General features: G+C 41.8%; 1 protein-coding gene across 1 annotated transcript in view; it reads left to right on the top strand.

The window, feature by feature from the left end:
* WNT7A (Wnt family member 7A) overlaps positions 1-15,140 on the top strand; it is a 36,689-nt gene that overhangs the window by 11,128 nt on the left and 10,421 nt on the right. Inside the window, exon 3 of the mRNA XM_057404169.1 lies at positions 1,689-1,960. Coding sequence (XP_057260152.1) covers positions 1,689-1,960 — 272 coding nt within the window. The remainder of the gene's footprint in view (positions 1-1,688; positions 1,961-15,140) is intronic.

Raw genomic sequence — 15,140 nt, forward strand, 5'->3', positions numbered from 1 at the left:
CCAAATCCACCTAAAGCCTGTGATTTCTATCCCCCATTCAGATTTTCATAAAAAGCCAAATGTTCTGGAAAGCTTCATCTGCAAAGTCCACAGTCCCAACAACTCAACATTTTGTGACTTTTTTTTAATATAGGAAAACAAGAAATCCTTTGAGGAATAATGATACTTTACTACAAGTTTCTTAAATACAGTGCATGGCAGTATTAGTGGGAATATTGCGTGTGCAATAAAAGGGTGTGAAGATGCCTATTAACAGATTTTATGTCATCTTGTTTTCCATTGTACTTCTTGCCTTAAGGAAGTGAACATTTTGCATTAGAAGAACCATTTAGTGGCAAGTAAGAGAAATCCAGATCATGGGTGTGAAAGGGACATAGCTGAGAATGAAGTGCTTGTAAGATTTCTTTCCCAAGTAATGATTTTTTTGTGAAATCCAATAAACAACAGAAATGTGCTTGTTTCTTGTATAAGAAACTATTGCCAGTAGCTAAGCTCTGCCAGAACTCCACTGCTGGGTGTTTGGAGAAGGGAAGCTGATCTTCCCATCTGCACCTCTCCTGATTAAGAGCCTGATTCTGATCCAATTGATGCAAGGGTAGATTTTGACCTTGGAGAAATAAGAGTATGGGTAATTGCTTAGTTTGGGAGATCCAAGATTTTTTTAATGGGATGTTTGACAGACATAGGTGATCTCTGCATATCTCCTTAGGTTTTGAAGGGGCTCTCATGCATCAGAACTGGTTCTGGAAGTCTCTCAGATCTTGTAGGATCCACATATGGGAAATCCACAGAGCAGAATGCAAAAAATCTTCAAGATAAATTAAATCATAGATCTAAAGTGAGAACCAAACAGAAGCCTGTTTTTATTATAGCCATGTTGTTGGTCCTTTCCAACCCTAAGTATCCTATGATTCTGTGTTGCACAAATCAATATTGGCTTAACCTCCTCCTCGCAGTCCTCTGGGGAGGCTGTTACTTTGCCTTGCTTTTGTCATGTACCTGCAACAGTGTAGGTTATTTTTTCCATCCTAATTTTGAAAAATTAAGTGTTGAAATTTAAATTTTGAGGCATTTTGAAATTAAACCCAAAACTGATTCCATTGAGTCTGCACAAATATCACTGCTGAAAACTTTGTGATACCTACAATGTAAAAATCCCATGTTCCAGATCAGTAAAGGTATTTTCAGAACAAGATTTCTAACAGAGGTTTTCTTCCTGTAAACAGAGGCTGGTTTCCTGTACAAATAGTTTTTAGTGCAGAATTCAATTCCTAAATAAAATCCCGTTTCTGTTTTTTTAAGAAGTTTAATATGGTTGTTTTAGCAATTTCACTCCCAATTCCACCTATTTTCCTTTTCTTTCTTTCTTTTTGAGCTAGAGCATTTGCCACCCCACCCTGTTGCTATAGAAAGTTTAGTTTGACTACTTCTAATACCATCTGGAAATATATATGTGAAGTTGCCTAAACAATACTTTATATCTTACTATCTCATAGAGAGCTATCATTTCAGAAAGTGAACGTCCACAAAAATCAATACTTAGAAGAGTAGAGACTTGCTTATGCCTGCAGATTTACAGCACTCCTAATAATAGCCTCCTGATGTTTGCACGGCAGGACCTTGCCTGTGTTTTTCTAACTCATGTCACCATGTTGTATCATGTATTTACAGCACTGTTTTCATTTCAGGTAGCAGAGAAGCAGCATTCACGTACGCCATCATTGCTGCTGGGGTAGCACATGCAATCACAGCTGCCTGTACACAGGGCAACCTGAGTGACTGTGGCTGTGACAAAGAAAAACAAGGACAGTACCATAAAGAGGAAGGATGGAAATGGGGAGGCTGCTCTGCAGACATCAGATACGGAATAGGATTCGCCAAAGTGTTTGTGGATGCCCGGGAGATTAAGCAAAATGCAAGGACACTCATGAATCTGCACAACAATGAGGCTGGGCGGAAGGTAAGTCCCTCTGCTTTCCTCCCAGGCCATCTCCAGCCTGGGACTGGAGATGGGTTAGGTCATGGACAGTGCCTCGCAACTACAGTGTGCTTTAATGCCAACCTCATTTTACAGTAGACAAGTAGGCACCTTGGTGAGTTATACGAGCTGGTTGGACCATCTGTGCATCACATATTTGTCTAAATGTTACTCTCTACAGCTGGAAAAAGAAAAAAGCAAACAAACATTTTAACTGTAAAGTCAAATGATACTTTATGGTAGAAAGCTTGCTGCTACTGTGTGGGTGAATGGGATTTTCGTCAGGTTCAGACATGAACTCCTCATTTGAAAAGGGATCGTTTTCAAACCAACTCTTTAAACCTTGCTCTTTGTGTGAGGACTACCTCTAGAAGTATTAAAATACTTTAGCAAAAAGGCCACAGGCTGACTCACACCATTATATGGATTTGCTTTATCATTCTGCACAGCAAGATGCCTGCCCCCTCCCCATTCTTTTGAACTGGGTAGCTGAAAGCAGCTGCTCCAGAACCAGTGCTCAAGAAGACAGGAACTCAGCAGCTTCCAAGACGTTTCCTGTGGATCCTGGGCACTGAGTGCCCCGGGTTTGCTGCCTTTTCTATTTGCTCCACTTGGCCAGTTTTCTGATTATCAACAGCAGCTGTTGCAGAAGGAAGACCTGACCTGATCTGTGCTCCTCAGATCCCTGCTGGTCAGGCCTTCTCCAGCATACCCTGAACAGTCTCGGTGGTGCAGGGGCTCTGATTTACACCAGCGAGGAGTGGCCAGGGGCTGCCTCGTGCTCCCCATGTGCAGGTAGCCCAGCGCTGCTCTCTGTACGGAAGGTGCTGTTTTGCTAATCGCATCTTACAGAATGAGTATCAATCCTCTTGCTTTCTGAGCTCACTGCTGTACCTCCTCCACTGAGCATTAGTACTGATTTGAGCATTATGTTAGTGTGACTTAGAAGCAAATGGGAGAAGGAAGTTAGGAACAGCAGTGAATTTGTGGATACTATTTTTGTTGTAGTAATTACCTGTGGGCTCTGAGACAGCTCCACTTATGCTAGAGCCAAGTAGATTGAAAAAAAGAAAAAAGCCATTTCCACCCCAAACAAAAGCCTAACCCTTCTTTTATTTAATGCTACTGTAGTAGTTTTATAGATGAGATTATGTTTTTTACTCTGTCTAGTATCCCCAGTGCCTGCTTGTGTCTGGCTCTCTAGTGCAAACACAGTACGTCAAACCGCTAGCAAGATTAACACTGAGTTCTGAGAATAAATCAAGGGCTACCCACTAATATTTGCTGAACAAATGATCTGAGATCTTTCTTGCTTACTGAGAAGCCTGGTAAAACACCGAGATCCACAGTCTGCTCTGTTATGCAAGCACAAATCCACTGAAACAGAAGACTGCAGAGGAGTTTCACCTTTGTGGGAAAGCTACTTCCTTGAAAGGTCTGCTTGTGTTTGATAGGTGCTGGCAGTTAAAAGATCCCCAAGAAAGGACAGAGCATCCTGCAGATGGCTGCATAGGGAGATGGAACTGGCTACTGCCTAGAATTCTCTTCTTTCCAATGCAAAGCTCAGATATACAGAGAAAAGAAGAAGTTGCATTTTTTCATCTCCATTGTCGCCCAGGCATGGACCCAGGGTAGAGAAGGAGAGCAGCTGGTCCTAGAGCTGGCCTGTGTTTAGAAGCCTTGAGGACATGGGCCCCTTGTGTTTCTCACCTATATGTGCACAATTTGCTGTCCTTAAGGATTGTGCCTGGAAGACTGAGCTCTGCGCATTGTTACCTGGGAGAACAGTGGTGTGTGCTATCTCTGGCCATCTGCCATTTCTCCAGCAGGCTCAGGAACTGTTCTAATCTCAAGATATTTCTACTCTTCTTCCTGCATCTCTTACAGAGCAAAATTACTGATCTTTGTTCAAACAAATCTCTGTTTGAAATCTTCAGGGGAAAGAAGGAGTAACATGACTGGGAAGAGGCACGTTCCTCCACCATCCTGGAGAGAAGGGATAAATGATGTTTTTCCTAGTAAGATTCCTTTCAGGCTTTGCTCTTATGTGAAAGATCACAGTACTTAAAGACAATTGGCAGAGGGAGGCCATTACGGGTATTTGGCAAGCTAGGTCTCTCACAACCTAACCCTCTTACAACAAAGACTGTCTTGTTCTGAGGTGGTACTCTCCCTTTTGGAGCAATATGGATCTTATCAGCCTCCACACAATCTGTTCTTGGTGGCTTTCCTCTGGGCTACAAATTCTTGTCTAGTTTTACTCGCCCATGGCTAGGTTTTTGATGATATTTATGCACGTAGGAGACAGACTGGCACCTACTGGTCTTCCAGAAATAAACCAGATGTTCAGTTCTTATTGTTATCTTCACCTGTAGGCACTGCTATGCTGTTCATAAGCCAGTCCCCTCTACTTTGGTCTTGCAGTGTGAAACTGTACTGTGTGCTGTGCCCACTGCCCTGGGCACTCATGGATGACCTGTGGAACGGTTCTTCTTTAGGATTACACCAGCTGCAGAGGATTCAGGATGCACTCTAGTAAATCATACATGTGTTATTATCTAGTTGACTTCCTAGGAATCACTGGCAAATTCATCTGTTCCATCTTGGTGAGCAAGAGATGACAGACTTTGCAATACAGTGGGCAGGCCCACTGGGCATGTGTTGGACTGCATGGTATAAACCTACAGAGAATCAGGAAAAGTCTGATCCAGACATTTTGGAGATCTTAATTCAAGACTTTCCACTTTCTCATAGTCTTGTTTTACTTAGGCAGATGTCTCTCTATCTGCTGTGGTGCCAACAGCAGTCTCATAGAATCATAGAGTCAACCAGGTTGGAAAAGACCTTTAAGATCATCCAGTTCAGCTGTTACCCCAGCACTGCCAAGGCCACCACTAAACCAACATGACTCTGCCAGAGCAATCTCACAGTTGTCTGTCAGCTTCTTCTAGAGGTGAATGAATGAAAACTGACTGTGCCACGTGTGGAGGATTTTAAAGGTGACAGGTGGAGAATATCCATGTGTTTTTATCTCAAAGAGCCTTGGTAGTGCATGCCCAGGGCACAGTGAGAAGCACTCATACCTGTGATCAGCAGGTGTGAAATGTCTCCACTTCCAGCTGCTCCCACACTGTAAACCAATGCCAGTGATGCCAATGGTGTCCTGCAGGATGACACCTCCACTGCTGGGGTGGAGCCAGCAGGGCTTTCGCTCTGTTCCTCTCCCTGTCTCGGTGACAAACTGCCAGGACTCAGTTCTGTAGCACACAGGCACAACTTCAAAGTTCCCAGGCTGCTTGGAAGGGAAGGGGCAGAGTTCAGAACAGGGGTCACATACACCCTACACAACTGGCCCCAAGCAGCCCAAAAAGCTTCACGTAATTTGTCAAACCTACTGGAGAGCAGCTATTTCTGACCTCCAGAAGCAGAGTTTAGAGTGTCTTTCCTCTTTGAATTAGTATTGCCTGAAATGCTGATTCACTGCAGGAAGAAGCAAGCAGCATAGGGAGAACAGGAGGAGAATTCGTAACAGCTGGGTCAGAAAAGACAGATAAAGCTTGAATTAATTTAAAGGCATAATCCTGATTTGACCTGAAAACTTCCATAACTTCCATGTGAGGGGTTATAATTGCAAGGCTGAATCATCTGTTAACAAATTTGTCTTCTCAAGTACAAAGTTAATTAAATTACTGCAAGTAACACAATAATGCACATCTGAGAGATATTTATGCTCCGGGAAATAAAAATGGTTTTCTCCAAGTTATGATACTAAAAAATAGCAAAGTAGGTACTGAAAGGTTCTACACATTTTGGCTGTAAGTGTTCCATTTTGACAGCACGGCAAGGTGCTGTCAAAGACCAGATTGCTCTCTCCTCTCTTTTCTCTGTGACATTGAAATTCCACGAATGGCATCTTGCATCAGCGTTACATCATATTAAGTATAATGCAATATTATGAGTCATTGTTATAAATCATGGGCACAGGCTGCATTAGAAAGCTTTTGCAATTCAAGAGCACATCAAGGTGGATTCTTACTCAGTGCTTCTCTTTGAAGCATACACAGGTGCACTAACTTTGCAATGTACCTACATCTTCTGAATCAGGAGCATTTCAGTTTTCCCTTTCAGCTCTCAGGCTTGCAGGAGAAGTGCAGTATGTGCCTAACAGACTTGCTGCAAATATCAAGCAAGCTATGAGAAAACAGAAGGTGTTTCTGAAGTGGATCATGCAATGATCATAATAGACTGAAGTGCTCAGTATTGTATCCTTCAGGGAAAACTGTAATGATGTTAATTGCCTGCATTTGGAAAGCACGGTGTTCAGGAGTTCTCCCAAGCCATTCTTTGAAGCCTCCGCTTGTATGACACTCTCCCCCTCACCTCCTAGCACTTCTGACCTCAGAAGGAGATTGCTGCCATGTAACTTTCCTGAACTTCTTCCAGTTCTTGCATAGCATGAAATCATCACACAACTGCAGGAATGTAACTGTTCTCTAGAGGAGACAGCTATTCCTACTTCATTCAGCATACCTTTTACTTTAACTGGACTATTAGCATGAAGACAAGAAGCTGCACAGAGCACAAGCTCTTGCAGGCGAACCACTTGAAAGCTTGTAAGCATCTAGCACATTGTTAGAAAAGAGACAAGACTGATAAAAGAGGCAGCCAAACATTTGAACAATTGTAACTTTTCTGAATATAGGCCTGTCATTCTGGATGTTTAATATTTCTGCCTGAACTAGGTCTGAAAACATGTGAAAACATGGCACTATTCCTGCTTGCACCCATGGCTCAGTTCAGCTGCTCGCAGTGGAGGGGGATTGCAGCCCTGCTGGGGTGGTCCTGCCTGAGGAAGACTGCAGCCTTCGAGGGGACCCCAGCAGCCCAGGGGCTCCTGAAAGGAGCTCTGTTTCCAGAAGGTGACCACGGATGCACACTGCCTGGCTAGCAGGGTACAGTCAGTGTGCTGGAGGACGCGGGGCCCATGGTGGAACCAAAAGATTCCTTCCCACATGTCTGTACCAGCTGTAATCTGGTGCTAAGCAATGTCTGCAAACAGCACAACTGACTGATAGTGACCAAACCCATGTACTTCTGTATTCATCTGTCTCTCAGCTCCATCAGAAAGAATCTCTCTAATGGCACACGCACACCAGGATAAAGCTTGCCTGTGTGGAGCTGCTGAGAATTACCATTGACTCCAGGGAGTCTAGAGACCAGCTCTGAGCAGAGCACTGGGTGAGGCTGCACCCATACTCCTGGCACCAGCCATCAGCTGGTATTAGAGTATCAGCAGCAGAGCCACATGTTTCTTGGAGTTCAGAAGTCAACAGTGCCTTTACAATTGCACTTCACATTTCCCAATGTATTTTTCTTCTCCTTTTTGATTTTTGTTGTTGGCATGAGCACAGAAATGTTCCTGATTTTTGTGTTCAGAAGCTTCTAGTCCTTAGTGTTAGAGATGCTTTCTAAACACAAAGCTGATGAATTATTTCCCTCTTTACTGGTACTTGTGAAATGATTGAGAGTGGTTTGAAGTTGGGAAGGATTTTTGAGAAGTAACTTTCCCCTTGTAGTTACAATTCCTGTGAGGGATCATGGAGAGAGAAGCATACCTAGGACTAGTGCTGCCTGCTTGATTAAGAGCTTGTTCATTTACATCCAGGACCCCCTACTACTCCCTCACTTGGACCTCCATTGTCAACAGATGTGTTGAGTGTGTAGGAGTGACAAGCATATGTGCTGCCCCTCCGCACAGAATGACCAAGCACTTGCTTAGACTTCTTGCCTGGCTGATAAGGGACCGGGAGAAGTGCTCCTATGCTTCCATTCCTGTAGGCTGTAGGAAGATGGGGAGCTTGGTTTGTTGACAGGTAGGTGCCCCTTGCTGATAGTGGCAGTAGCAATTCTGACAGACTTCAGCAGTAGCTGTTCAGGCCCTTACAGATGAGGTCAGTAGACATAGAATCACAGAATTATAGAATCCCAGCCTGGTTTGGGTTGAAGGGACCTTAAAGATCATCCAGTCCCAACCCCTGCCATGGGCAGAGACACCTTCCACTAGAGCAGCTTGCTCCAAGCCCCTGTGTCCAACCTGGCCTTGAACACTGCCAGGGATGGGGCAGCCACAGCTTCTCTGGGCACCCTGTGCCAGCGCCTCAGCACCCTCACAGGGAAGAGCTTCTGCCTAAGAGCTCATCTCAGTCTCCCCTCTGGAGGTTAAAGCCATTTCCTGTTTTCCTGTGCCTATATATGCCTATGTAGAATGTTCTGGTAGCTGGTTTGCTTAATTCAAGTGTACGGTATTTTACATAGATTAAACTGGTCAGGAGGAGAAGGTTTACAAGAAGGTTTAGACATGTGGCTTGTGTCTCTCTGTGACCAGGTGGAATAATGGAACATGTAAAAAATGCTTCTGCCAACTCTCACTGACATGGTTGTAAGGTACAGGCAAAGAGAAGGAGCGTTCACCCATAGAACTGGGTCCACTTATAGCATGTTACCTAAGGGAAACCATGTCCTGTCCCACCCTACAGTTCCTGTGCTTCATGGCCCTGCTGTCCAGAGTACTTGCCTTCTTCCCAAGCCTCTAGCCTCAAGGCCTGGCACCATGGCTGTAGTTCAGTGCGTTTAGAAAAGGAGCATTAGATGTAACAAAGTCTTTCCTGGCAACCTCACCACCACACGCTTGCTGAGGGGCAGCAGGATTCCCAGAAAGGCCAAGCACTGGATTTGGAGGAAGTCCAATTCACTGAATGGGAAAACTGCCATTGAGGTTGGTGGGACCGCAGGATGCAGCTGAGTGCTTCCAAAAATCCCATCCCTACAGTGTTTGCAGTGCACAGCAAGAGTTTGCTGAGCAGTTTCCTAGGTGTGAAAAATATATACATCCTATGCACTCTTACAGTATTGTGTTTGTATTTGAAAGCATCAAAGTACTATTTTATGCCTTTCCTACTTTTTTTACATAGGTCTTAAAACAAGTCCCAACTTGACAGCCAAGCTCTGCATCTTCTCAACAGCCCAGAGTAAAGATAAAGGAAATATTAATGTTAGTCTGAATGATGAGAGGGAATTGGACTGCACAAGAACAGTAATCCACACGAATGGATTTTCATTCCACTTGTCCTCCACTTTCAGCTAATCAGAAACTGTGATACATGGTCCCACTTGTATTTTGGCTTTCAGCTCCCTCCTATATCTTATGTGGTTGAAAATTGAATTCCTGATTTACGCTGAAGATTAGGGAATGATAAATGAATAAATGATATCACTTACCTGCAGTCGCAGTTTGAGGATTCTGGCATTATGAACAAAACACGCATTTCGTGTATATGAGTACCAGATCTGACAATTTGTCGTGCAGCTAACTGAGGGCCAGGGCCTCTTAATAAATAACAAAGATCTCAGATTCCAAATTTTATACATGCACCTTTTATAACTGAAATGATCAGATCTTGCTCCAATGATGGATTTGCTCCACAAAGCCACTTGCTTGGTCACACCATTTTGGACATTTTCTAATTTAATTCTTTTGCTTTGGACACTTAGCAGCATTTCCTTCCCACAGGGCACACACTTGCCATCCAGCACTCAGAGGGGAATATAATCTAGGTGAAAGCAGTTGCTATATAGATTATTCAGTTCTATCATTGGTTTCAGCACTGTTGGATGTGACCCTTTTGTAGAGTCTTATTTGGCAGAAATATAGCTATCACAGAGCATAATCACTTCAAAGCAAATACGTGCTATGCATGGTATTATAAAAGTTATGCTGAACATGTAATACAAGTTTTAAGAAAGAGAAAACGTAGCGTTTATTAACCCTAACTCTGACCCATGAGCATAGCTGTTTTGCCCTGTACTGTTTATATTAACTTGTGATTTTTGATGTTTTATTGAGAAATTAAATCAGAATACAAGACTTTTGAGCTTCATACCTAAATCTAGGCCTAAGTTGTGGCAAAACTTTCAGAACTAGCTGATGAGCACAGTTCTGCTTCTCCTGTATTCCTGAGATGACATTTGTTACACTTTACATTTAGGATTCTAAACCTAAGACTGATTTCCTTGCATTAGTCTAGACACTGCCATCGCCATATTTCAGCAATTTTAGCAAAACCCAACAGAACCCAGGCATTGGCCAAATTAGCAGGAAACTAATGGCCAGGCTACTCACTGAGAACATTTTTAATAGACAAACAGGCAGTGTTTACACTGCACATAAAGTTTGCATGGAATTATGCTGGAGATCTTGCATGATGCAGTCTCATTCATTCCACCTCTGACCAAGTGTACCCATTCATCACATAACTCTAGGTTTGAGTGCTTGAATCTCTGCTACCATGCTGTGTCAATGGGGATAGAAACTGGAATCTTCTCCAGTTACAGCCCAAACCCCTACAGTCTGAGCTGGAAGTATCTCCAGGAGCGTTTCCAAGAGCCTTGCAATGATGAGTCAGTAACATGAACTCAGTTACCTTGCTATGTAGAGGCATTTGGAACAATCCATAATAGAAGTTTTGGTAAAGGTGAAAGTTAAACCAAGGTTTGGTTCAAATGCTTTACTAGACACTTGGAGGCAGAAACCCCTGAAGCCATAAAACCCTGAACCCTCACTAAAAGCAATAATTGCTGGCATTTGCTGTACAAATGGAACAGACTTTTGCTTTAATGGAAAGAATTTCCAGGTATTTTGCAGTAAACAATTAAAAAATCAATTAGATGAAGAACAACCTTTTAGTCCAAGGACACAAACAAGGCTTGCTTTGGTACTGGAAGAATGTAGAATGGATCTATTAAAGGATAAGGATTTCAGGTAATTGCAGAAAGGATACTTGGCTCTGCATGCCCAGTCAGTGCCAAAAGGCACTAGTATTAATCTACATTGGAACTGGTTATAGAAATGACCCTGAGCCTTCTGGTACTTAAATATGAGCTGCACCTAATGGGCTTCATATGGTCTCTGAGAAAGCAGAAGGGTCAATATTCACAAACTCTAAATCAGATCTAAGCTAACATCTATTGCTAGTGATCTACCAAATAGGTTTTCTTGGTAGCAATCAGCTGGTGGCCTACCCTAAGGAAACTAGCCTTGCCTTAAGCATGCTACATCTTGTACTAAATATAAGACCACACACAATTATGAATATAACCATGTATTCTCTTGCAGGGCTATTCCCATATGAGATTTTAATTGAGACACAGCACACTGTTATCTTTGGGTATATAAATCCTGCAGTCATAAAACAATTTACTAATGAGATGGCACAATAGTGTGTAGATAAAGAAGTTCAATAGAGAGTCAAGAATATGTGCCCAAAAGCTTGAATTAAGACCCTGGTTAAAACAGAAAAGGTCCAGGAAATGTCACCAATGAAACAGTGGAGATGCTTTCCTGCAAAATCATGCCTTACAAGTGATGGCAAGCTCTTTGTGAATTGCCTTTGTGAATCTAACACCACCAGCATTCACGTTGCCACCAGGAACATTTATAGGATTTGTATGCTCCCTGTGGTCTTTTATTTCATAGAATTTTCTTTAAAACATCTACCTGCTGTCATATTTGGTTGAAATGACTAAAAAGGTGCAGCCATTACCAATGGGATATGAGAAGATAGGAAGGCAGAAGGGAGCCAGACACCAAGTACTTAGGCTTTGTTTTCTAAGAAAATCCACCTGACAAGTCTGTCTTTCTATACTTGGAGCAAATTTTAACTAAAAGGTGTAATCAAAGTCTTACAATATTTTCCAGAAAATTATAGCTTTAAATAACCATGCTAAGGAATATCTTAAGACTTTTTGCAATTCTATTTCACAGGATTATAGTTTATATTAATGTTCACCTTACAGAGATATTTATAAAATTAGTATCTGATTAATACATTAAATGTGTGCTACAAACATGCATGGTTTCTTTTACTGATGGGTTTATGTACTGGTGAAACTGGTACTTAGATGCTGTTGTCACAGGCATCCTATGAGCTTGTAAACTAAAGACCTAGAGCAAGAGCAATTGGTTAACCCTTTGTTAAAAACATCTATCTTGATATCAAGACTCATTTATAGAATCATAGAATCCCAGACTGGTTTATGTTGGAAGGGTCCTTAAAGCTCATCCAGTTCCAACCCCCTGCCATGGGCAGGGACACTTTCCACTGGACCAGGTTGCTCCAACCCCTGTCCAACCTGGCCTTGAGCACTGCTATGGCTTATAAAGAGGAACTGTTAATGGTGTTATTTGATGTTGCTATTAAACTCATCTCTAAGTGGCAAAGAGTTAGATCTGTTAACAAAAAAAGCAGCAGCTATGTCTGGTCTGGAGGGTGAGGTGGCTGAGGGGAGTTACATGCATCAATGCAGTAAACCTTAAAAGGGAGTATCTGTTAATAGGTGTTTACTCGTCTGTAAGACAAAGGCTTCAACTATTGCTTACAATGCCTGTTAGAATGAAACAGGAGAAAATCTAATAAGCCGGGTAAAAGCAAGACAAAAAGCAAAAGAGTTTTGCTTAGACTGCACTAGGCATTAAGTGTAAATTTAGGAAATTCCACTTTCTTCTGTATAGGAGGAAATTTTCATTGACAACAGGCCAAAGATCCTTGTTAAAATTCTTGGCCTGGATACGGGCATGCTGATCTTGGCAGCTGCTGGGCTACAGAGATAGGCTTTGCTGGTAGGATCTTATCTCTGATAAGTGGAAGCTATTTGCAAACATGGAAGTGTGGATCTATTGTCCAAACTGCAACTGGAGGGGGAAAACTCGTATGTATAAAACTTAATTTGAAAGTCATCTCTGTGGAATAATTATTCTCACACAAATGTTACAATTAAGACCAAAATCACGTTACTTTATGATACTGTGAATATTTTGAATTTTAAACACCAAGCGTGTGGAAATGTGTTCACAAAATACAATGTGTTATTGTGATCGAGTTGCTGCCTTATGATAACTAAAATAATTGCATGCTGATTAGCTGGAGGAGTAATGGGAAGTTTCTCTTAAAATTACAAGAATAGCTATCACTGTCCTGAGCATCTGCTGTTTGATGTGCCAGCATGGTGATATCCCACCCAGGGAACAACCATCCTTGGTGACGGGTTTGAAGCCTCTGCCACAGTCTAGGTCATGCTATCTCTGTAAAGTATTGTGGCTGAAGGAAATGGGAGTGAGTTTGATGTAGCTCAGGTGCTCTTCCCTGCTGAGGAAGGTAGCAGAGTGCGCAGTGGGTACGCCTCCAGTGTCACTTACAAACTCTGAACAGCTTGTTAGGTGTTAGGATTGCATCTTTAAAATGTGTCTCTGTGAATCAAACATGAAGATATCCTGTGCTTCTTTCTAGACCAAAGGAGTTAGTGATGAAGTTAAGACATATTGAGTTTTTATAATGGCAATACTGAAAAAATTAGCGTAGAAATACTTTGAAATTACCTGAAGAGCTTGATAGAAAGGGAAAACATCCTTTGATTACTAAAACTGCTGGCTATAAATTTTTCAGCATGAGAAATATGCCTTGCATAGTATTATGTTCTGAGTATCTAAGAATTAACTCTCATTGTCTGATATGCAACTAAATGAACCTATAATTAACTGTGTGTAGCTATTGGTTAAAACTGGAAGCAATATGAAGTGATATTGTTTTGCAGCTAGTATTCCTGCCAGTACCTGGCTTTATTAGCTGAGCACAAGATCTGTTTTCTGATTAGTTGTCTGGAACAAGTAAGACTGTTCCTTTCATTTCTATCACTCTTTGGAAACTTTACTCTTGACAACTTAAGCATTTGTCAAAATGCTCTACATGGTTGCTCCCAATTCTTTACTGTACAATGCCAGCACCACTTCATTTGAGTGCTTCACAACCAGCGGGGAGAGTTACACGGAAGATGAAGTTTAGTGGGAATGAGTCAGAATGTGCCATTCCTCTCTGTCCTGGGTTCAGCAGTAGCTGTCTTCCTGTCTGGCTAGGTTTTAAACCACGACTCTCTCTCTGTGTACATTAGCTGTGTTGAGGATGAATTCCAGTTGTGTCATTTCCTGTTTTCCCTGTTTTTTTTTCTATGTGAAGAATGACTCAGGCTCCATGGCATATCCCAAAGTGAGGGGCAGCAGTGTCATCCCTGCCTGAATAATCCCCAAGACTTTAATTCATTGTGATACCAAAATGAGGAGTGTAAATAAGTTTAGTTCATTTTATCTGGGAGTACTTCCAATTTCTTCAGAAACAGCATGCTAAAATATGAACTATAGGCACCATTACTTTCTTTCTTTCAAAAACTCCGAACACTCCATCCTACATTTTAATGACAGCTCGATGCATTGACATTTAGAAGCCCAGAGTATGGATGAAGATCACCATCCCAAGATCAAAACTAAAACCAGACACACTGGACACAGGATGCTAGAAGAATTATATTGACTTCGAAGAGGTCAGGGTTGGCAGACATCACTCAGTTAAGATGTCATTGACTTCATTACTCTGATCCATGAATTGACTGCAGGACTGAGCTCCTAGACAGAAGTAGGGATTAGGGAAAATGGCATTTTTAACAATGGCCATCTGTCATCTTTTTAATATATGGCAAAATACTGCTCAGATCACTATGTTAGAGAGGCCTGTTTTAGAAGTATCAGTATTTTGGAGTATTAGTGACCTGAATGTAGGAAGGTAGATATGATCAAAGAAGAAATGTTATGTTGACAGCATGTCCAAATCCAGAAAAATTGCTGTCTCGTTTGCTTGGTAAACTGTTTTAGTAGCAGTGAACACCGTATTGTTTCTTGATTTTCAAAACTGCTTGATCTTATTTTATTCACTTCTGCCATGAATATGCTATCCAGTATCTTTCTGGAGAGGAAAATATGCACTGTAGAAGACTTTCATAATGATAGGAAGGTAAACTAGATAAAATAACCACCAACTCTACCTGTAATTGTGTAACACCATCCCCCTTTCCAGTCTATTTTATCTTCATTGTATAAAGTGCCCACTTAGGCCAGACAACAGGACTATTCTGTATTTCAAAAGCTAAAATCCATCGTATCTACAATGTCAGTTTTGCTTGGACAGCAGCAAATAACAATTCTAGATAAATTTTCCCTTAATCTCACAATCCCATTTCAGTGAGGGGCTTCACTTAAAAAAATAGAGAATAGAAAATGACA

The sequence above is a fragment of the Pezoporus wallicus genome, unplaced genomic scaffold (genome assembly GCF_028554395.1).
Source record: "Pezoporus wallicus isolate ANWC-B61680 ecotype Strahan unplaced genomic scaffold, APGP_CSIRO_Pwel_v1 contig_5935, whole genome shotgun sequence".
Taxonomy (NCBI): domain Eukaryota; kingdom Metazoa; phylum Chordata; class Aves; order Psittaciformes; family Psittacidae; genus Pezoporus; species Pezoporus wallicus.